This window comes from Pavona decussata, unplaced genomic scaffold, assembly GCF_977016875.1.
Source record: "Pavona decussata unplaced genomic scaffold, jaPavDecu1.1 SCAFFOLD_88, whole genome shotgun sequence".
In the NCBI taxonomy this organism is placed as follows: Eukaryota; Metazoa; Cnidaria; class Anthozoa; order Scleractinia; family Agariciidae; genus Pavona; species Pavona decussata.
The window spans coordinates 230,944-255,317 of record NW_028145505.1 but is presented as its reverse complement, the minus strand read 5'-3'; the positions used below and the strand labels follow the sequence as shown (position 1 = coordinate 255,317).

The following is a 24,374-nucleotide window of genomic DNA, read 5'->3' as shown; positions in this document are numbered from 1 at the left end:
AATTGACGGGATGTGACGTGAGCTGTAGCACAGCTTATTACGCTTAAAAATGTTAAGGATTATAAGACATTTGTGTCTGCCAAATTTGGATCCAGTGCCACATGCTTTGTTACAGTTGGCTTGAATAAACCATATTTCTCCTCTTTAAAGTCCTTTATAACCTAGGTCTTAAACTGCTTAAGGGCCCTTTTCGATGTTCTTTATTCTTCAACAAAGACATCGAATAACTGGAACTGCTTTCCTTTGTAACGCGTCGTCGTATCCTCTTGTCGTTCATTGATTCACGACTTCAAATTGCTATTTATGGAGCAATTTGAAGTTCTTTCGATTTGGATCTCTCCAGACCCCTCGACCCGTCTTTCTTGTTACAGAGAGCTATTTTTGCTGTCTAAAAATAAAAGCCAACTGCTCCCAGAGAGACAAAAATACATATGTATTTCTCCTCTGCAGTTGTGGAAGTTTCTTTATAACGGATATTATGATTCTCCAAAAAGACCGAAGGATCTCTACCTCTGTAACACGCTGGGCCCAGTTGTTCGAAAGCCGATTGAAGGTGATCTCAGCCTCGTCTTTGGTACGCAATCAAATATGACGCTCGGCTCCAAAGCCCCGTATACAACCTCGGTTACATGGATTAGCGCCGTTAAAGCCTGGGAACGAGGTTACTGTAATCCACGATTAAAAGTTAACCGCACTTTTTTTTCTCGCTCGTTAAAAATATCTTTTAAGGCTAATTTTAAGCTAATGGTAAAGAAAGGCCAGGTAAAAACTGAGAAGAAAAAGTTTTTAGAAGAATCTTTATTGATAGTAAATAAAATCGTATCAAAGGGTTAGCTTGATTGGGCTTTGAACAACTGGGCTATGGAGTCGTCATTGGGTGTAGTTCGCTTAGCCCTTTTATACGCGCACGCACGCAGTTTTAATCTTCAAGTGACGACATTACTATTTACCAGAAATAAGTTTGGCGCTTTTGTCGTTACGTTTAATCCCTTACCCCAATGATACAAATAATTTACAATTTGTTTTTTTCGTATAATTGTTTATCCCTCTTTCGAAAATGATGTTCCTCACAGTTACACTTAATTTGCCTTCTTCCTAGAGTATTACATTTTAATGAGACTCGGTCGAAGGTGCGCGACAGATGGGACAGTACCTATCTTCTCCCTCGTTCGCCTCTAACGCAGGTTAAAAAAAATAAACTCGCACTCTTTATTACAATAAATGATCATCTCCTGAACATTCCACTCAAAACTTTTCTAACAGTTTAAATTTTTATTCCAGCCAGCTTTATGTGCATGCCTAGTTAAACAACATTCTCCGAGCTTAAGCTCCTCAATGCAGTGTTTCATAAGAAACGGTTCTTGAAATAAACCTATTAATCCCGCGGTAAGCTTTCCACAAGCGTTTTCCAACGGTTAACAAGCAAAGTGCGAATTCTCGTTTCTCTGGATGCGTTATCAAATCTGAAACCGTATGCGCCGAGTTTAAATACATTGATCCCGCTGTGAAACCCTCAGTAGCACACAACGCGATGATAATTTCCACGCAAGAAACAAATCTAAACCATGAGGCGAGGAAGAAAAAAACGCCGTGTAAAAATGCTATCAATGCTAACACCCAAGTCCGTCTGATCCTGATTTACAATACCAGCTTAGGACAAGCTGTGGAGACTAGAAACAAGTGTGACCGGCCCACGAACTTGCCAATATGATAGGCAAGTAGGTAATAAGGGTAATGGTCCCGCGGGTTGAATGGTGCGTTTGGGAACGCCAAGGTGGTAATAATGGCGTGATTTGAAAGGTACTCGGAAAGGTAAGTTATGAATAGGAATAAAATATATGAGAGTATGTGTTTAGCATCATGTAATCTATCCGAGAATGAGATGGTCTGTCTGCTATCTAGCAACTTGTCCTCTTCCGGTGGATTCTGGTCGTTGTTAACTGGCGCCATTTATTTGCCAATAGGCTCCTTATCCAGGAGAGCGTAAAGAAGGAAGAGCAGAATGGGCAATGGAATAGTTGTCATAATTGTAGTCCGAGGCGAAAGACAAGTCCACGCGGTCAAACCTGGCAATGAGATAAGAGACGCTTACACTTTAAATTCAAAATATATGGCTTAGCCCCAAATTAGGTACGTTTGAATTCGTTAAGTAAAGTACAATGCTATTTTCAGGGTAATTTGGCTCGTCTAGTTTAGGACCAAAATAGCCTAATCGCAAGGAATGAAATGACTGATGGGTTTTGGGGGATTAACTGGACTCTACTAAACAAGGACCAAATACTACCGGTCTAACTTTCATGTGTTTAACCCTAACCCATTGAAGGATAAGATAAGCCCCAGAGTGGAGCGAAATGGTTGTTGATAAGTCCTTTTTACTTCCAAACTGTGACAAAAGCTTTCAATCAGTTAGTCAGTTCGAGTATCCCTGTGTCACTGGCTGTAAATGGTCTTACGTTTCTTGTGATCCCACGAGTCTATTGTATATCTCAGGGATGGAACATCCGAACTAGTAATCTGAAGGTCACAGGTTTGACTCATGTTGGGAGAACTCAAATTTTCTTTTTCCGAGTATACCTATGTCACTGACTAAAAGATTCATCTATCAGTTTGTACACTGTATGATGTCACTGTTGGCTCTTAAATGAACTGCTGGACTCCATTTTAGGCTCTGTATAATCCCCGTTATCTAAGTCCTATCCAGGCGGGAGAGAGAGTAGGGATACTCCTATTTAGTCTATTTTACTTTACAATACAAAACCGGGTTAAGCTTGAGCCTTACAGGCAACTTAGGCAGCGTTTACACGAACGCGGTTTCATTTGTAACCGCATCGCTTTCGATGCGGTTACGCCTTTTGTTTACACGACGCCGGTCGAGACCGTTACCGAAACTGGGTCGAAAACGCGGACAAAAGTGGAGCGTTTTCAAAACGATACGGTTTCATCTGTCTTGTAAACGGCGAAACCGCATCGATTCGAATACGTTTACTATTTTGGCGCGAAATTTTCCTTGGGCGTGAAGATTCAAAACGGTGAACCTCGGCCGTTTTACTGACTTTTCCAATACTCACAAATTACTTTCAAACTTTCAACAGGAGTTCTACTTCGTCGTCAGTCTATGTGGATTGTGCGCTATTTTTCGCCATGTTGACAGAAACGAAATGGCGGCGTAATAATCGAACCCAGATCCCCTTCCTCAAAAATGAGTGCCTGGGAATGAGATTGGCATAACGTAAGTACGTACTTTAAAACGGTGAGATTGGCACCGTGTAAACGCTCTGAAACCGTACCGTTTTCGATGAGGTTTCAAGGGTATGAAACCGTGACGATTTGAAACCGCGTTCGTGTAAACGCTGTCTTGGCATCGAAGAGCGACTATAGCTTACAATCATACTTACTAGTATAATATAGAGGACCGATAAATGAAGACACTCCCACCCCAGCCACAAACGCACTCACTGTAATATGCTCATAAAACGCAGTGAGAGAAAGCAGTGTTATTTCACTAGTAGCCACTCCAGACTCCACAATACTCACACCCGCAAGCCTTCCTGGGATACGCGGAGAGAAAACCAACATAAGAAGTCCCCCGATGAAAAACAGGATCCCGAGGGATATTTTCTTCCAGTATGAGACACGCTGCAAGAGCCACGGTGCGGTTAGCTTTACAACCAACACTGGCACTGCGATGGATAGAATAACTGTTGTTGTGGCGATGGTAGATCCTGCAAGAATGTCTTCTGCTGCAATCAAGAAAATTTCGTCGTAGATTAAAGACAGGACTCCGAAGAAGAAAAAACACCCAATATTTCTTCCTTTTTCCTTGTTCTCTAGATTGGCCATGGTGAAGTTCACTCCCTTTTGTTTGAATTCTCAAACCTTCTTGATCCACTCCTCTTTCAGCTTCATCAAGAAAACTAGGAAAAGCTGGTTTCCATTTAGCTTTTGAATCACCGAGTGGCGTTAAATCACTGTAGTCACTGAAGTCAGGGGCACCCAACGGATCGTTTCGGTAAAGTATCTGTACGGCAGGCCCTTAATCCCCAGTAGTAATAGATGTTGGAAATTAACCTGGTTAGTGGATCCCCTTGGATCCCCTTGGATCCCCTTGGATCCCCTTAATTAATATTCCTAAGCGTCGAGTTCATGACGTCATCTATTGTTATAATAGATGTTGGAAATTAACCTGGTTAGTGGATCCCCTTGGATCCCCTTGGATCCCCTTGGATCCCCTTAATTAATATTCCTAAGCGTCGAGTCCATGACGTCATCTATTGTTATAACCTAGGGAAAAAATGCGTTCCTCCATACTAATGAAGTGTCGAGGTTTACTAATGAGCGTCACTCTTGCACAAAGGAAACAATAGACATGCCCAGGCTTGCCCGCTCTATTCCCACCCTGATTGGATCTTAAGATTGGTATGGCCAGTTTGAATAAAAGCGCGCTCTCCGTTTAGTATTTTATTCTTGTCCCAAACTCCAGTAAATAATATTTTTCAAAAATTGCTCCAAACATGCAAGTCGAATCGAGCGCTACACCTCTGTTGACAGAAGATAAAGCGAGTTCCTTACCCGGTCAGTTCTGCCCGTTTCATCCCCGCTCAACGTTAGAATTGGTAGAAAAAGCGCAAGGATTTAGCTATGTTTACTGTCCCGAGAAAATGTGCTTTATGTTTGCCCCTGCTTCAGAATGGAAAGAGTACATAGAGCGTATCGCACATCATACACACTCTGATGTGAAAATGTATGCAGCTCAGTTGGTCTGTGATTGTTCTAACAAGCTAGCATTGAGAAAAAGTAAACAACCGTGGAGCCAGGATCGCATGTTTCTGACGTGCCACAAAAAAGAGTGTAACTTTTTCATGTGGATAGACCAGCCAATATCGCATGCTATCAAGGAGCGGCTCTCATATTCACCTCAGCCACGGTTCACGAGATTTCATCCTTATAGAGAGATAAAGGAGATGTTTGAAAATCATCGCCAAGAGGTTAAACAGAAAGGACTTATTCAGCGCCAGCGCCATGCACGCAAATATGACGAAGGATTTTTAATGTGTGACAACGGATTCAACAGTCTAGGAAGTCCTAAAATATTTCGCGGTCTTAGATACAGAAAATGGATGGACGAAGTATGGGAATCTTACAAGTTTTATGTCCAAAAAATGAAAGAAGACTCTCGAGACGACCCAGATCCTACACTTTGTTTAGAGAAAGACGATTTGCTGCGTCAGGCGTATTTCAAGTACGCAAGTGATGACGGCCATCATCCCGAAAGTTTCCGAGTGTTGAAGGTTTTATATGAAAGACATATTGAAGGCAAACACGTACCTTTTGAAGGTTATGTCATCACCCCCGAAGAACATGAAGAGATAGAAAGAGATAAACAGTTATCTTCTTATTCTAGAGCTTTTGCACGAGATTTACGCAGATCAAAATGTATTGTTATGCTTAACAATATAAGGAACCAAGATCTTCCTGTTTGTTCTAATTAAAAATATTGCATTACCGTCTGTGTGGACATAGAGCTGTCTTGAGATCCTTTGAAAGATTTTTAAAGGTTTTGAGTGAAATAAAGTTTTATTCATCTTTACACCGCGTTAGTCACTCACTAATTATGTTTAACAAATGTTTGACTCGAGCTCTAAAATTTGCATGTGAATTATCTCGTGTGTCTTTTGTTTGAGAAACAATAAGTCATATCCAACTGGGTAGTCCCAGAGTCAGTGTCGATAACAATACCCGAACCGGCTACACGCAATCTATTTTATGCGAAATCTTCATCGACTTCGATTCTCAGACCGTCAGTTCCTTAACAACATGGCTAGCAAGTTTACCGTTGGAACCCCAAACACCCTCGAAAAAGTGTAGAATGGTGATATTGAAATAGAATATCGGAAACTATTAGCGACCTGTTTCAAAACCATGAACGGAACAAGGGAATTATCACAGAGAGCTTATAAGACAATTAAAACTTAGCGACGCGCGACATCCACGCGTGTGTCTGAGAAAATAAAGACACATGACTAGAAATGGCCCGTTTGTCTCTTTTTGTCCCTTTTGGCGTGGTTTTGGCCTTTCAGGCCTGGTTATGACCTTTCAGGCCTGTGTTTGGCCTGGTTATGGCCTTTCTGGTCTTCTTTTATTTATGAAGGAGAACGCTTAGTAACCCCGCCTTCATCAATTTTCTATAAAAGAGACGCGTTACTTTCTGAAGTTTAGTTTCCTGTCAGAAGGCGCGCGGTTCAAACCAAAGATGACGAGCACAAACTATACCTTATACCTGCAACAAGGTGCTGGAAATGATGAAGACAATGAAGAAAGCGATTTCTCCCAAGAAAGCGATTTCTCCCAAGAAAGCGAAGTTTCTAGTCAAGGAACGGAGTCTTCCCAAGAAGAAGAAACAGAAAACTTAGAGCCGTGGTCACGCATTCTTGATGAAGCCGAGAACCGCCACAAGACCCAGCTTAACGCTTTGATCAATCAATACCAAGAAAACGGCGATTCAGAAGATGTGGCTCGTAGTAAAGCCGTAAACGCTCTCGTTCCTGTTTACAGAAAAGAGCTGAGAAAAGTGCTCTTAGAGAATCTACAATGGATGCGTGCAATGAAAAAAGATCCCACCTTCAAAAAAGTGATGGAAACTCAAAAAGAGCTTAAAGACACAGAAGGATTTGATTGGTTGGAATCGACGGAACTTGCTATCGATAAGCGGAAATTCTTGCTCAATCGATTGTACGAAAAGTAGCCCATTCCACAAGATCAAGACTAAACCTACTATGACTGTTATGGATTTTTTTTTTATTTCCTGGATCTTTGTATTGTTGCATTTCAATAAAACTGTAAACAAGCAAACTTTAAGTGTGTTGATTGATGACTTGAAAATAATAACAATAATCGGTAAACTTGTACAAAAATTTAAAAAAATCTGAAATTTGAAATACAAATTACTAAAGCAAGATCAAAACTTTTTAATTAAACACTGTTATTTGTGATGACACTTTTAAATAAAGATGATGATTCCAAAGTTGAGAGCTGTTGCGTGACTAGCGACGCGCGACACCCACGCGTGTGTCTGAGAAAAAATAAAGACATAACTAGAAATGGCCCGTTTGTCTCCTTTTGTCCCGTTTGGCGCGGTTTTGACCTTTCAGGCCTGGTTATGGCCTTTCAGGCCTGTGTTTGGCCTGGTTATGGCCTTTCTGGTCTGTGTTTGGCCCTTCTGACACTCTATATAACCTGACTATTTGCGAAAAAGATGTCATTTGTATTCAGTCAACAAAATGTCAACATGGTTTACAAGAGAGTTTGCAGAAACTGTCCGATTTCATCTTGCGGGGCGAAGTACCTTGTCAGATTAGCTAACCATCTCGCGGATGTTCATCAGTTAGAGCACACACAGCGAAGACAGTATTTACAAGAAGCGAAACTGCAACCTAAAGTTAAAGTCGTCGTTTACGAAAGTGAAGCGGATAATTCCGGAAAAAATCACTTTCACAATCCAGCACAGACACAAGAAACGGTGTACGAACTGTCAAGACAGCGGAGAAATGAGGCCTCTTTTAAAGCAAAAACTAAAAGACCGACTTCAAAGAACAAGGCAAACCGCAAGAAACAAAGAAAGTCGAACTCTTGGCTTAGAGGCCGTAGGAAAATTGTGTAGACACGGAAGGAATATTTATTATTCCTCGAAATAAAGCGAAAAACAAAAAAACGGATTTGTAATAGTCAGTCAAATGATTCATTTTCATTCCTTTTCCTTTCAAATCGCTGTGTATTTAACCCTTTATTGTTTTTTTTTTAATAAAGTTTTTTAAACGGTATCTCTTGTCTGGTTCTATTGCTAGCAATTATAAGTCGCGTGTTTTAATTGATCCTTGTTAAGTTATATAAAATTGATTATATACTAATGCGTCAAGATACTCCCTTGGGTTTTTCCAGCAGAACTGAACTAATTTGTATGCAACTTAAGACTCGTGGATCCGCATAATTAACTGACTAATGGTGCGTGACTTTAATAGTTTTTTATTTCCTCGAGATAGGTAGGAGAAAACGGTCTTGTAATAGTCAAACAAACTTGAAATATAGAGTTTTCAGCGCCACTTTGTGTATATATGTGTGTGTGTGTTTTGTTTTTTTGACGGTAATGATCGATAATCGTCACGAATAACCTGAAATCTCGGAGATAAATTTTCCCAGCAAACGGGGCTTCAAACAACACCTCCCAGTCGCGGACAGTTAAACAAGCGCTCAAGGCAGCTTGAATCTCAACAACGTTTGTGAAAAAAGCCATTTTCAACGGTACTAACGTTTTAAAAAAATCGAAAAAAAGTTTTCCCAGCAAAGCGATTGCAAGAGTGACGCTATCAAAGAGAAAGAGCGCTTTTATTCAAACTGGCCATACAAATCTTAAGACCCAATCAGGGTGGGAATAGAGCGGGCAAGCCTGGGCATGTCTATTGTTTCCTTTGTGCAAGAGTGACGCTCATTAGTAAACCTCGACACTTCATTAGTATGGAGGAACGCATTTTTTCCCTAGGTTATAACAATAGATGACGTCATGAACTCGACGCTTAGGAATATTAATTAAGGGGATCCAAGGGGATCCAAGGGGATCCAAGGGGATCCACTAACCAGGTTAATTTCCAACATCTATTATAACAATAGATGACGTCATGAACTCGACGCTTAGGAATATTAATTAAGGGGATCCAAGGGGATCCAAGGGGATCCAAGGGGATCCACTAACCAGGTTAATTCCACTGAACATATACTACTATCCCCTATAATTTTCTAAAGGGAATTTTCACCTCGAACTTTCGTGATATGGGGAATTTAAGGCCTGGTGTTTTCGGATTGATAAAAATGTCGTTTCGGGTACCGAAAAAAGGTCAGCTAAGATTTTCGGAAAGGAAATAAGACCTAAGGTTTTCGGGAAATGGACAAACGATGACCTAGTAATTTCGAGAAGACTCAAGTTCCCATAGAATGACCGAACAGATAAAAACATTATAGTGCAGCCTAAAATGAACCTACAGAGCTTTAAAGGCACTCCAGATAGCCTGAAATAGCGTTCCAAAGGATCTGAGAGAAAACTGTCATTAGGTGCCTCTGTGAAGTGAGAGCGCGTGTTCAACAGTTCTTTCTGTGACACCGTCAGTAATACGTTTTTCAAGGTGGCTGATTAGCTTTTGAGTCCGCAGATGCCAAAAAATCCTATAAAACAACAATTCACTGGAAGGCTGATCTACAATACTTTCCTTTGGTGCTGTTTGCTTTGTATAGGTTCCAAACCAAGAATCCGATCTCTAACTGCTGTGTGCTAAGTCCTTTAGTTGAGGCCGTAGTTCAATAATTGGAGAAGCTCCGAAAGGTGCTGTTTAATGTACTCAGCCCCAAGGTAAGACCGTTCTAAGAATTTAGAGCCTGGGGGGCAAAATCCAAACGTTCATTATACAATTGAAATCTAAAAAGGCCCAAAATTGCTGCAAGACAACCTGAAAGACATCAAAAACAAGAATAGCATAACACTACTTGGTGTATTTCGTTACCTCAATAACACACTAATGAGGATAGAGTAGACTGGAGATTTAGAATTGTTTACTGCAAACAGCAAATGACAGAAATAACCACGTGACCATGTTTACCCTATATTTTATTGACTAGGTAATCGCTGCCTTTGATTGTATGGGCTTGTAGTTTTTATTAGTTTTTTCTGTTCTTAGTTGCTCTTAACATAATTCTATTTTAACAAAATTGTGAAGCGCAACTGAATATATCAATATAGAGGTTAGCGCTAAATAAATGTAAATTATTATAATTATTATTATTATTATTATTATTATTATTATTATTATTATTATTATTATCGTTATTTTTCACTCGCTGTTTTCAGTTTCTCAGTAAAATTGAGTAGTTTGGCGTTAGCATCAAAGTTCAGAAATATTTTGTACAATTCTCATCTGTGCCACTAATCTAATTATTCAAGAACAACATAAACGCGAATCTCACGTTTGCCGGGTGTCGTAAACGCGATTCTAAATGTCCCTAATGTCTATTTTATTTTTCGTTGAGCTCGATTCATTTTTTTTGTTGTTGTTGGCTTATTGTAGAAATCAGCACGCAAACCTCCTAGTAAACAAGAGAGATTTTTTTTGGCGGGGGAGGGGTAGGAAAGTAGGACGTTATCATGATAGTAAGAAACAAAAAAAAAAAAAACAATCAAAATTAAAATCCATTAGAAGGTGTACATGAGAAACAACATTAATCCCTGACTACAATAGATGTGGTATCAACCTCTCAAAATATTCTGTTACAGTCAATATTTGACACAACGCACGATCCGGCTGACGGCCAATGGATTAGAAGTCAGTACGTTGTATAATTCAAAGGTGAACCAGATTGATTACCATTCGTGGATTTTCAGTTGACTGACACAGGAACTTCAGAATTTGTGGCTCTGTTTTCTATCTTTGTTTTTTGTTTAAGATGTGCCCTTGTATACGCGCTCTCGTCGACTTCCTAGCGCTCTCAGAGAAATCAGTTAATTGCAGTTCTCAAATGTTCAGCAATATCCATGGAAACTGTCAGTCTCACTTGGCCTCTATTCCGCTCACGCGCTATCACCAACTGCCGTGCGCTCTCAAAGTACATGGTGTTTCGTCAAGACATGCGCAAACGTATCACAGTCTCGAAGTTGTTTGATTTTACCAAAAACTTTGAAAACCATATAGTGCGCAGAGGAGACAACTTTGACCGTAATTTTGGCTAAATATATCGGAGAATTGAGTGCAAGTTGAGTTTTTTGGTTCAAATATATCAACAAGACCGAACCTGACGAGTCGTGAGATCATATCTATTTGCCGATTGAATCAACAAACTCGATTTGCGCTACAATTTTACGGTGAATGCAACCGGAATTGCGGTCAAACTTGACTCCTCTGCACCCTGTGTGAAAACTCAAAGCCAGATTACTAATCAAAGGCTGATTTTTTAAAAAAGTTGTCATGGATTTTAAATGACTATCCTATCAGATTTAGATCGAAGATTGAAACGTTAACAAGTTCATCGGGAAGTACTTGATTATATCGTAGGACGTTACGTGTACCTCAGCGGAAAAACATCCTTCAAACTTCGAAATGCTTAAATACGTCTTACGCATACCTTAAATTTTGTCCCCACGGAAGAGTCGTTAAAATAATTCCTTATCGTTTAACTTTTTACATTTTCAAAATAAGTCGGTTATAACTTGTTACCTGTGGTTCGATATCGATTCATATTTCCGCCCCACAAGAAGGAGTACGGTACCTGCCTTTAACCTGTTGTGAATATAAAGACTTCCCTTTTCACGGATATCCCATTTAGAAAATGGGCTTTTACATTTAACGAAAAAAATAAAATCAAAAGCTCAAAAGTTTAAAAGAAAAGTGAGACGTTGATACATCGGTAAAGTCAGGTGAAATAAGGTAAAACAAGAGAGGATGAAGGTAAGAGAGGTAATCCCCCATATAGGCCCTATTCCCATCGTAATCCCTCTGAAGTTATTTTTAGAAGGTACCGATTTTCTCGCGGATAATGTTACCTCGCGCGTTACGTGTCTTTCACCGTTTTTAATTTTACAACGGATACATGTAATCACAATCATACACTTCCATAAAAAAATTGTTTCTTGCGTTACTTCCAACAAATCTCTAAGAAATACATGTGATTTGAAAGCTAATAGAATGTAGATTTGAATGTCCGAAGAGATTTTAAACTCGCTGTGACAAAAATATCAAAATTTTCGTGCCGCGGTTGGGATATTTATACTCGTCTGTTCAATCGCGGCTTCAATTCAAATATAATGTAACACTCTTGCATAATAAAGCTAAGATTTGTTTCTCGCCTTTCCTTTAAAGAATCTCTTGGCTACTTGCGTGATTAGAAAGCTAATAGAATGTAGATTTCAATGACCAAAGGGATTTGAACTCAGTGGGACAAAAATATTAAAATTCGTGCCGAGGTTGTGATGTTTATACTCGTCTGTTCAATCGCGGTTTTGACAGCTAAATGTAACACTCGTGCATGAAAAAAGATTTAGTTCTCGTGTTTCTTACAACGAATCTCTTAACTACAAACGTAATTTAAAAGTAAATAGAACGTAGATTTCAATGACTGAAGGAATTTTGTACTCACTGCGATAAAAATATCAAAATTCTTGTAGGAGGTTGTGATGTTTATACTCGTCTGTTCAATCGAGGCTTTCAATGTTTCGACAGCTATTAAACTGTACCACGCTTGCATGAAAAAAGATTTGTTTCTCGCGTTTCTTCCAACAAATCTCTTAGCTACATGCGCAATTAGAAAGCTAATGGAATGCAGATTTCAATGACCAAAGGGATTTTGAACTCACTGAGATAAAAATATCAAAATTCTTGCCGGAGGTTGTGATGTTTATACTCGTCTGTTCAATCGCGGGTTTCAATGTTTCGACAGCTAAATGTAATACTCTTGCGTGAAATAAGATTTGTTCTTGCGTTTCTTCCAAACGAATCTCTTAACTACATACGTGATTAGAAAGTAAATAAAACGTAGATTTCAATGACTGTAGGGATTTTGTACTCACTGCGATAAAAATATCGAAATTCGTGCCAAGATTGAGATGTTTGCATTTGTCTGTTTAGTCACGGCTTTTAATTTTCGCCAGCTAATTGTATGTAATATTCTTGCATAATTTCAGCACAGCTGGGCTCTAAAACAAATCATGCCGGAGCGATTCTTTTCCAATCTGCGTTGTCCAAATACAACCACTTTAAACTCGCATTCGTCCGCAAAACATATGCAGGCACCGCTTTCTGTATGCATGTTCCCCATTTTGTTTTAAGATCAATTCGCGAAAGACGCGTAGCATTGCGTGGGAATCGGCTCAGCTGTCAACGTGGGTAAAATTCAGGATATATGATTGGCTATCACCTAACCCTCTTGGGACACTGGATCTCGCGGGAGATCTAAAAATAACTTCAGAGGGATTACGATGGGAATAGGGCCTATATGGGGGATTACCTCTCTCACCTTTATCCTCTCTTGGGTAAAATAATTCAAAAGCTTGTGAGGAAGCCTGGGAACTAAAACTGTATCTCTCCCAGGCTCCCTGCCGCGCGATCAAAGAATGCCTGGGTGATAATCGCCGTTCGACCCGCTTGTCAAGATTTAAAGGATGGAGAATGGTTGGTTTGAGGGTTTTAGCCAGGGTTTGGTCAGCATATCAAGGATACTTCGCCACAAACCTTTGGAGGACTCAAACCTTAACTACAGGTATGATAATTTAAGTGATCTATATATTATTTTTCACGATCGAAAATGTGTAGTTGTCTCTTGATGACTTTACATAAGGTTAATTTTCAATTCAATTAAATTAACCTTACTTAATTTAACGTCTCTTGCCTAGTCTTCAACTGGATAATGTAAAAAACTAAACAGCAATCTCTGTTGCAGGGTAAATGTAAATTGAAGCAAACCTGAACTTAAAAATTTAGCAAGTACATGTAGTTTGTATACTATCCAAATAGCAAAACGGCTAATTGAGTAGGTGGCCCAGAAATATTAACAAAGTACAGGGCCACAAAAAAAAAATAAATAAATAAATAAATAAAAAATAAATTAAAACTAAGACGGCTTGGTGGCTTCCCAGTCGTGGTCAGAGTTTAAAGAAGGAGTAATGTTTTATAACTTAGTAGCTTGATGGCAGTGGCTTCTCGCCAGTCTAAGGTTTATAATTTAGTGGTTCGACAAAAATAAGTAAGCAGCTCGTCAGTCATGGTGAGAGTTTAAACAAGGAGTAATGTTTATAATTTAGTGGTTCAAATCGACAGTTCAGTGGCTTGCCAGCCACGGTCAGTGATTAAAAAAATAGTAAGGTTGATAATTTCGTGGCTTGATTGCTCACTGAGTCGTCCTGAGCCTGGCTCATCCCACAAGCCACCATTAGGATTTTTGACAACAAAGCGGTAAATGCTCTAGGCCAAGGTGCAGGCAAAAAAATAGGTTGATTTCGCAGTTTCTTTGCATACGTTTATTCTAATCAAAGCTTATACAGTTGAACCTCCCGTAAGCGACCACCCAAAATACCAAGATTTGGGGGTCACTTACCGGAGATGGTCGCTTACAAGAGTCAAACCAAATGAGGGGTTCTTCTGAGAACTCTGTTCTGACACATCTACTTTATTTGAAGAGAATTTATTGCATACATTTTCCTAGTTACAATATGAGAAGGGCTAGATTGTTATGAAAAGTTCTTTATAAACTATACTTATATACAGCAGCCATGGAGATTAGACCATTTGTCAAGTGGTTGCTTACAAGAGGTCAAAAACAACAACAAAAAAAACATAATGCCGTCACCTCAAAAAGTGGTAGCGGTCAGTTGCTACTGAGGTGGTCACTTACAAAAGGATCCAACTATAGGGCTTTGACCGGGAAAAATTTGACCAGTGTTTTGGATAGGTGCCGTGGCCGCTTATCGGAGGTGGTGATTTACGAGAGGTGGTCGCACATGTAGGTTCGACTGTATTAGTCTCAAATAAGTCTTACTGTACCTAGTGACTGTTTGTTCTGTGGATCTGCCATGCAATTTTTTTTCTCTTAGTAGTTAGCAAATCTTAATCAGAAATTTATCATCCTTGCCAATATGGAATAAGGAAATATTTCATAGCCCAAGAAATTAATTATACATTTACCACCATCAATTGCACCTGTACCAACCCCCTTCCAAACTGACAAGCATTAGTAGAGTTTGAGCCACAAAATGTGTACAAAGTTTAATAATGTGTTGGGCTACATGTGCAGAAATCGTGCTCCATATATTATATTCATTTATACTATAGTTTATAATTAAGAGTTTCTAATTATGCTGTTTTTCTTGGGGGAAATTTACACAGCTTGAAATAATTTCAGGAAAAGAACGTGGGATTTTGGCCAACTTTTAAAACCACTGAAACTCCAGACAAATTTGTTGGATTAATGACAGCTAATACATGTACATGTATGTCTTTTAGACTTGGTATTTGGTATAAAGTTATGTTTGTGAATATGTGACTTCATAAGCCAAGGAAGTTCATTTGAAGTCCCAAGGGGGAGGGGATCCTGAAAAGCCAAACAATAATTATTTCAAAACAGTATTCCAATACATTGTACATGTAGCAATATCGAGTACTGACGCTATTCCTTACATCTCATTTTAGCTGTGATGTTCACTACAAGTGATATTTTGACTCAACAACTCTTTGAAAAGAAAGGTTTCAATCACGATGCCAGAAGAACTCTACGGATGTCCATAATGGGAACTATTACTGGGCCGATTCAAAGGACATGGTTTCTGACATTGGAGCGCTTTATACCTCCAACGTCCAAGGTACAGTTTGTCAAGAAATTGATTGTAGACCAAACAATATATGGCCCTTTTATTATATTTTTCTTTTACACTCTTTCGGGACACTGGCTGGAAAAGATTTCCAGGAAATAAAACTGTTGTTGCGGGATGGACACGTCCAGACTACAAAGTCTGGCCGTTTGTGCAGGCTGTCAACTTCTCTTTGGTTCCTCTTCAGCACAGGGATAATTTTGTTCATTTGGTGTCCCTGTGTTGGAATATGTACCTGTCTTGGATGTCAAACAAACCTGTGATAAGTGAGACAATAGAATATGAGAGTAGTGACATGATATCAAGTTTGTCATCGGATGCAACACAGAAAAATTGTAATAAACAAGACTCAACCCACTGAATAACACTTCTGAATCATTAAATTCTAAGAAAAAAAAATAATATATTGTGTGGATAACTTCAGATGCAAAGGACTTTTTTTCGAATAATTTGTTTTCAAACTCCTACATATACATCAATGCCCTGTGGGACCAAAAATACTGGTGGGTCAAAGTTAGCCTGTGAGCAAGGTCTCTTTAAGGACAGTGCTTACTAAAACAGAAGTATTTCTGCATGGTTTATGACTATGCAGAAAAAAAAAAAACAGATCTAAGCAACTGGGCTATTGGAATCCAAAAAAAAAAAAAAAAGGAGTAACCACAATTTTTTTTAGAGAAAATTAAGCAACAATAAATCTAAAAAGCTGTAAAATATAAAGGAAAGTACATGGCATTTTTTTTGTTGTTGTTGTTGTTGTTGTTGTTAATTGTTTGTTTTCAAATTGAGGCTTTATTATCTCTGAAAAATGCATGGCTGCCTCCAATTTTCTTTTTGGATAATAAGAGCACTGTCTAAGTTCTGCTGTCTCCGCATAGTTTTAAACAGTACAAAAATATCTCTGTATTAGTAGGCACCACCCATAGGAAACCTGACTATCTCGAGATGCGCACAACGTATGCACAGTAACAAAAGTAGGCACAGTCTTTAAGCTTTTGCAGCTCGCATCGCTCGCCGCTTGTGCTATCCTTCTGCATTGAGATGACCTTAAAGGCTGAGATCGAAGTGGGTGAATTGAGTCCCACCATCTCATATGCTATGTTCCTTTCAAGATCTTTTATTGGTGATTAATTCCTAAGGGTTGGCAATTGGAAAAAAATACCTTTAACTGTAAAGTCAGTAAACTCATGTTATAATTAGTAAACAAATATTAGTAGTAGTCCTGTAAACGCTAAAGCCCTAATTATTGATATACTGTAGTACAAGTGTACTAGTTCCATATTAAATGCTAATTACGCCTTTAAACATAGACAGATATTTATGTTCAATTTCTCTTCTCTAGAGCGAATGGTCAAAGAACTTTCAGCTTGGTTTAGCTTGCCAATTATGTTCATGTATGTTGTTAGGATTTCCAAATTTTGTTTGATGTTAATCACAGTTCCCCTTTTTGACATATTATCCTAATCTATCCATCTATACATCCACCTATCTGTCCGTCTATCCATCTATCCACCCACCCACCCATTCATCTTTCCATCCACCTGTATGTCTGTCTGTTTGTCATCTGTCTATCTATAAATCCAGAGACGATTAATCTGGAATCCAAGGGGAAGCATTGTATCCAAAATAAGTAATGAAACTGGGAATGATTGAATAACCGTGTAGCCTAAATGGAGTTTCAGTGCATCCTGCTACAATGTATATTTTTGCTATTCATCATTAAGCCATCCCCTCATTTTAAACTAATTGACTATCTACAGTATTTATTAAATGTACTTAGATAGGTATCCAAAAACACTCTTGTATTAACATGCTGTGAACTCAAATTTTGCTGTTTTCAAATGAATTGTGGACCAAATGCTGATCGTCTCAATTTCATTGACCTGTATCTTGTATTATTATATTTAAGTTAGTCATTTCTGCTGTAGCATGCCTTATATAATTTTATATTTTCTTATCATTCAGTGGGTAAACAGGGTCATCAATTTTATTACTGACACAATGCTACCCTCTTAAAACAAAGTACGTTTATTGTATTGCCTTGTAGTGTATTGTTTTGTATTATAAACAGGGCAATATCAGGAAAAAGAGAAATAGAAAAACTGAAACCTTAAAAATAATTCGACGGTTAACGCCTCTTCTTGTAGCCAGTAATAAGTGCATGGTTTCAGTGGTAGAGCATGTGATCAAGAGACCGGAGATTACAAAAGAAGAAAGAGTTACTGCTCTAGAGCTACTTGGCGCTTCCCTTGCGGTTAAGAAATCAAATTTGTTCCCTGAGAGCCAAAGCTTATCGCTGCCGTTTCAGTTTATGAAGCGTGGTTTGGAAGTACTTAGATAGGTATCCAAAAACACTCTTGTATTAACATGCTGTGAACTCAAATTTTGCTGTTTTCAAATGAATTGTGGACCAAATGCTGATCGTCTCAATTTCATTGACCTGTATCTTGTATTATTATATTTAAGTTAGTCATTTCTGCTGTAGCATGCCTTATATAATTTTATATTTTCTTATCATTCAGTGGGTAAACAGGGTCATAAATTTTATCACTGACACATGCTACCCTCTTAAAACAAAGTACGTTTATCGTATTGCCTTGTAGTGTATTGTTTTGTATTATAAACAGGGCAATATCAGGAAAAAGAGAAATAGAAAAACTGAAACCTTAAAAATAATTCGTAGGTTCTTTATGCATGCAAAAAACACTTTAAACAATTATGTAATTTCTCATACATACTACAAATAATTATTATAAGCAGTCATTTATTCCAGTTAGACTTGTCACAATAATTAAAGGAGGACCCCAAATCCACGAGCCTTTCTTGGCATCTTTGATGTCGCTGCCATTTTGGCATCATTTTTATATGGTATTTTTTTTCTTGTGTTATTTTATATACAGTACCTTTCTATTATTTTATATCTGCCTTTTTCGTTTCTCATTACAAATTGTAGGATGGTAAAGTTGAGTTTCTGTGAGGTACTCTCATTATTGCAAATGTGTGTTATTAGAGTTATAACAATGGTAAAGCTGCAAGTAGTTCAGTGTTAATAAAAGTAAACAAACAACAATTACAAGTTGACACGTTTAATAGATTATAACGGGTTGTTCAAAGAGTGGATAACTCAATCCAGTGGAAAAATCTTATCTAGCAGACAAAATGTTCTCCAACCAACACTGATTTTATCCACTGGATAGCATTAATTATCTGGTGAATAAATTTATCTGCTCTTTGAACAACTGGGCCAGACAGACAACTGAACAGTAAATAAATCAATTTAAAAAATCCTGAGCAAACAGTTTTTCGTTCAAAATTTTATCATATGTATAGAATTTCACATTCTATTATTTATCATTTGTTTTTGTTTGATTGATGAGGAGCATGTGGCAGAAATATTTAAGTAATGATGTATAGGTAAGGCGTTGTTCACAAGTATTTGCCTTTTAATTCTTGAAAAGCTTAGATAGGCAGTTTTTACATCAGATTAAGCCATTAATCAATAAATGAATTGGTCATTCTGTCAATTGCTCAATCAGTTAGTTAATCAGTTAACTGATCAAATAATGCTGTACTCTGTTTTGTCTCGTTATGCAAAGACATGAGGTTGAAAAGTTTTACACTTACAGTTTTACACTCACTTTTGCAGTGAGGTTCAAAGCAACTCTAGTCTCCCTTGCAGCCGTTTTTTGGGCTGTCACGCAACGTTCCCCCCCCCCCCCCCCCCCAAAAAAAAAAAAAAAATCAAGTTGAAATCTAACAAACAAAACGATAAGCGTTTGACTAAGGTCCTGGTCGCATTACTTAGTTCTTATTAACCGAGCGAGAGGTCTGTATGGGAGAATCTTGACCGAGGTCGCCAGTACAGACCGAACGCAGTGAGGTCTGTACCAGCGGCCGAGGTCAAGATTCTCCCATACAGACCGACCTAGCTCGGGTAATAAGATGTTTATTATATGGCCAAACAGGAAATCAAAAGGAAAAAAGTATATTGTTCCCCTGCGTGCGCTCAAGCATTTAGCGGGCTTACTTCTGTCACTAGTCTCCAGTCCAGACGGGACAAAAATAACTGTTCAAAATACAGCTTTGTACAAACTTCGTCAATGAATGAAGACAAAATAACCGTTGTTTTCCTACAGGCTTAACGAAAATTTTCTAAAATGCGACCAAAAGTGCAACAAATTTTAATGCCTGTCTGTGCCGCAATCGCTCAGTGATAAGTTCTCATTCAGCCTTGCGATCTTTGACTGATCACCACGGAAAACGTTAATGTTAAATGTGCAGCCTTCAAAAATTGCTTGAGGTTGGATTTGTTGGACTGTGAAGACATTTTGCTGAGTTGTAGTGGAGGCACTGACTTGGTTTTCTTCGAACTGAGGGATGTATCTGGTCCACGATTCAGGACAGTAGACATTTCTCGCTGTCGCTTGAGAGATGCTGAATGCTAGCTGTCGAGGCTTTTCAAATTTTTATGACCGCTTAGCTGTGCAGCGAAATTTGTCTGAACGGCGTCTGCTTCGACGAGCCGTCCAACACTGGTCTTCCTAACGGAGTGATTAGAAACCTTCTTGTTTATTTCATCGAGTTTGGCTGAAGCAAAGGCGTTTTTGAGGAACTTGCCAATTTCATTCTTTCCGAGGGGCCTATCCAGATACCCTACTTCGTCACTTGGTTTTCGTCGGTGATTTACGGCGAGATAAAAAGGAGCATCTGGATCTAACATGGCTTCGGAACGATGGCTTCGAAAGACTTTGTAAAATTCAACTGGGCATCTTCATTTGTTTTTGTTTTTGTTGATCAGACTTCTTTTTTCACACAAGTGGCGTTGAAAACTTCGCTGGAAGCCGCTTGATGTACACCGAGTTCGTACTCGGTGCCATCTTGTTTACGAGCGGAGATAAAAAATTCAGACAAAGGAAGGTCGAGCTCGTTGGCAGGTATGTTTTCAATTGTTCTAGACTCTTTCATTGACTCACAAAATTTCTTTCTTGCGTTTAAGTCGCTCTTTAAGTCTTGTATTGAGAGTTTTTAGATTTTTGCGCTTGCAAAAAATTCTTAATTTCGCCTTCGTCTTTGCTCGTAGCTTTCTCGGCTGGACTCAAATTTGCAACGTTTGCTCATTGTCTTTACCTGCTTCCAAGTTCAGGGCTACTGGTTCTTCCATTTAGTACCGTATTAACAGGAACAAGCCAATTTTTTCTTCTTCTTTTGTTTGTAACTTTTTGAGGACAAATGTTACATTAAATCGGTCTAGATGCCGGTCTAGATTGGAAAATCTAGACCGCCGTCAATATCAATTTTAGCCAATCAGGTTCTTGAATTTGATCGTTTCCAGTCCTTTTGAGACACGGCCATATAATAAAGATCAATCTTAAATTTGGCTGGTTTCAAAACGCCTCGAAAAATCAAATTGCAAGACCGAAAATGAAATTGATAAATAAAATTTACGGTCGCATTTCAGTTTGGGTAAAATGCAAACGTCAATCTCACAGAGGAAATTTTAGCGGCAAAAATTGTCTTCAGTCACGAAACTTGCCATGCTGCCGAGCGGGGCAATTTACATTACGCTTGTATTCTTGTTGTTACTCGCTATTCAGCGTCAGCAAACCCAGTTAAGATGGTTAAACGAGCACAACAGATTATTACTTGCCGCTGCTCTCTTGTACTCGCTGGAGAACTTCCTATTATAACTCTCAGGTGTTCTTTGTTCGGGGCTTAAAACCGGGCCAAAATGGAGGTTCTTGGCTCAGGTCCTGAAGGTAGGACGTGCTCGGAATTTGACTGTAGTACGGGTAGAAAAAATCTCGCCTGTCCATGTTTCGATCGGGCAAACGAAATGAATGAGGAAAATTCCCGCTCTTTTCCGTTGCGTGACCTCGCCGTCTCTATCGGGAGTTTTAGGGAGCTTAAGCAACCACGACGACGACCGGGAGGACGACGACCGGAAGTAGGGTGAGTGTTACTGCGCAGGTGCGGCCTAAGAAGGTCGTCGTCCTGATCACGTCGACGACGTCAGAAGTAGTAGTTTCACGTCGTCGTGAATTGAAGAGTTTACAGCTCACTAAAAGGTACAAATTTACTATCATTTGTCACAGTTTATAACTGATTGGAGTTTTAATTCTCTTGTGCGTTTGTTTCAAGCTCCTTTGTTCGGTTTGATGAAGAGAACCAATTTATTTGAATCATTGCTTTTCCTTCACACAGATGACAAGTGACTCGAGCCAGGGGGAGAAAGCTGCATAAGTTTATTTTCAAATTATTTGATGGAAGAGTACTGATTTTCACCTTTCTTGAATGAAGATATTTAGATGGTTATACTATACACTTAAATGTTTGATTGCAAATTGAAAATTGTCGGAAGTAACTTGCAGATTAACCTTTCAAGCGGCGAGTGATTTTATCAGATTGTTTGTTTACAGTAAGAGATTTTAGCATCGCGCTTACGGAAAACATCAAACGCCAGGCTGAAATTTTCTCTTTGATGAAAAACAACCAAGCTTTTTTTGGTTTAAGTTTATCTCCACCCAGTAGGCGACAGCTTTTGAGCAAACACGAAAAAGAGAGAGGTGAGTACGAGAAACACAAGTTTATGCATTTTAGAACAAACAGCGGCTTGACGTTTCCCTTTTGGCGTTAGCCGTAAACGCGAAGCTAAATCTCTCTAGTACCTAGGGTTAAGGCTCTCGAGTTTTGCAAATTGGTTTACGAACTATTGAAATGATTTAAGACCATTGTAAAACTAAAACGTCTTTTAAAACTTGATTTCAAGGGGGAAAGCGTGAGACCGCCCATTGCTAGAACTACTCGATGTCTGTTGTTGTCATTTAACTTGCCAAATAAAGCTAAGCTTACATCAAATTAAAGAGACAAAAATAAATAAACCTGTATCATTCTGAAAATCAGACAAACATGGCACAAAATCAGTGACATCCCAGAAGTTTCAAATGTCAAATAATCGCCGTACAACTTATTTTTTTGGCGTTTAAATGCAATTCAGGCGCTACACGTTTAGCAAAGAACTTTCAGCATGTACAAATGAAGATATGCCTGAAATTGAGTAATTTGTGTTCGATCTTCATATTTAGCGGTAAATTTGACAGCACAATTTCATATGCTTTTACAGCCAAATATATGAATAAGGTTTTAAAAAGTGGATTAATTTATTTCTAGCAAACCTCACATGACTTTCTGCTAGACTCAATCAAAGCAAACATTTTTTCATTTACTTTGGTAGGAATCCAAACTTTGTGTGGAGTAATGAACACGATATTGTAATGTGCCGGGAGGTTCTTATTGTTGAACCTTACCTATTTAAGATCAGAAGCCTAAGTCTCTAAACGATGTTATTTCTTGTAAAGAAGCGAAACTGAACGAAGGTTTCAAACGTCGTCGTCCTGGAACACTTCACTGCTTAAGTTTCTTTTTCCCGCCTAAAACGACGTTCTCGTTCCAGTCCTTCCTCGTTTACTTGCCGTCGTCGTCCTCCCGGTCGTCGTGGTTGCTTAAGCTCCCTAATGACAACCGTAGACAGCTTTGGAGGCGGGCTCCTTTGTTTTTTCGAAATTTGGAAAATCGGTCAGCTCCACCCAAGCACACCGGCGTCTTTGATGTTTTTTCCCGATTTTCAAATTTTTGAAAAAGCGCAAATGAGGGGTCGCATTAGAAAAAAGGCGTTTTCACAGATTTTAATCCCTAGAGTAAACAATTTTCGAAAAAATTGGTCGTAATGCGACCCGGCCCTAATAAATGACATAACAAAAATTGACTGTTCGTGGCAGAGTAAGTGAACAATGAAATAAGTTGAAGGGCCTCGACAGACTAGAGAAAAACTTTCGACAACTATGTGAATTCCACGACTATTAGCGCTCGATAAAAGCGTTTCAGACTAAAGACCAAAATGATGCATAAATTTATTTTTGTTTGTAAGAGTTTCGTAACTAGCGTTCCTGCGCATGTCAAACCGCCACAAACGAACAGTAAACATGGCTTCGCGTGATTACATAAAAATATACGATTGACTTTTCGTGACAATGAATAAGTAATGCCATCTCTTTCTGAGTGAATTACAGTTGTTGAAACTGAAAAGTGTCCATTTTGGTGAAACAAGACGTTGACGCTCGATGTTGTTCAGTGATATCTGCATCAAAATCGTTTCTAGCCAATCATGTATAAGCACGCATCTGGGGAATCAAAAAGCGTCATGCGTCGTTGCTTGTCATTCCACGTGCTTATATATATATACATATTTTCGCCCAAGTGATACTTTTCTAATCACTGACTCGTATCCCCAACAGAAACTATCGTACTTTTTCTGAAATGGCGTCTTTGAAAGAGATGAGAAACCGTGCCCCAAAGAGGAAACTTACCCACGATGTAACTAGACAAGTCTTCGAGGCTGCTGCTACTAGAAATGCTGCTAAACTTGATAGCGTCCTTCAATGCATGGACATAAGCGAACGAGCCGTGGTGTTGGAAACTAGTAGTCGCTTGCATCTTCTTGAGTGTTCTGGAGACGCTCGAACGCAGGGCCGCTTGCCAGCCAAGATGTCGGCGGTTCCATTTCCACATAATGTACGCGACAGAACACCATTACTGGTGGCTGTTGAAAATGGAAACCTTGGCTGTGTAAAAATACTTTTAAAGTACAAAGCAGATATAGAAGGTCGAGGGCTACAATGCAGTTCGTTTGGTGCATGCACGCCTTTGTTTGTTGCTGCTCACCAAGGATTTCTTGATGTTTTGAGATGTTTGGTTGAACATGGAGCCGATGTGAACGCACGTTCAAGAACAAACAACTTAACTCCTCTAATGGCGGCCAGTATCAATGGTGACGTAAATGTTATAAGCTTCCTTGTCACACAAGGAGCTAATGTTGACCTTCAGGACAATAACGGCAATACAGCGCTTCATCGCGCCTTTCTTAATCTCGACGAAAACGAACCAGTTGAACTTGCTGACACTCTTTTAAGTCTGCTTGGAGCATTCCAGT

General features: G+C 39.0%; 1 protein-coding gene and 1 pseudogene across 2 annotated transcripts in view; one reads left to right on the top strand and one right to left on the bottom strand.

Annotated features, from left to right (window-relative positions):
• Window positions 1–1,256: 1,256 nt before the first annotated feature.
• LOC146474546 (battenin-like) lies at window positions 1,257–3,840 on the bottom strand (annotated as a pseudogene). The gene is made up of 2 exons (XR_014866134.1): window positions 3,396–3,840; window positions 1,257–2,066 (listed from the first exon to the last, which is right to left on the bottom strand). The product of XR_014866134.1 is annotated as a battenin-like (transcript).
• A 9,315-nt stretch (window positions 3,841–13,155) lies between these two features.
• LOC146474542 (mitochondrial inner membrane protein Mpv17-like) overlaps window positions 13,156–24,374 on the top strand; it is a 74,574-nt gene continuing 63,355 nt past the window's right edge. The window contains exons 1-2 of the mRNA XM_085116922.1: window positions 13,156–13,287; window positions 15,213–15,382. Coding sequence (XP_084973048.1) covers window positions 13,197–13,287; window positions 15,213–15,382 — 261 coding nt within the window. The 5' untranslated portion in view covers window positions 13,156–13,196. The remainder of the gene's footprint in view (window positions 13,288–15,212; window positions 15,383–24,374) is intronic.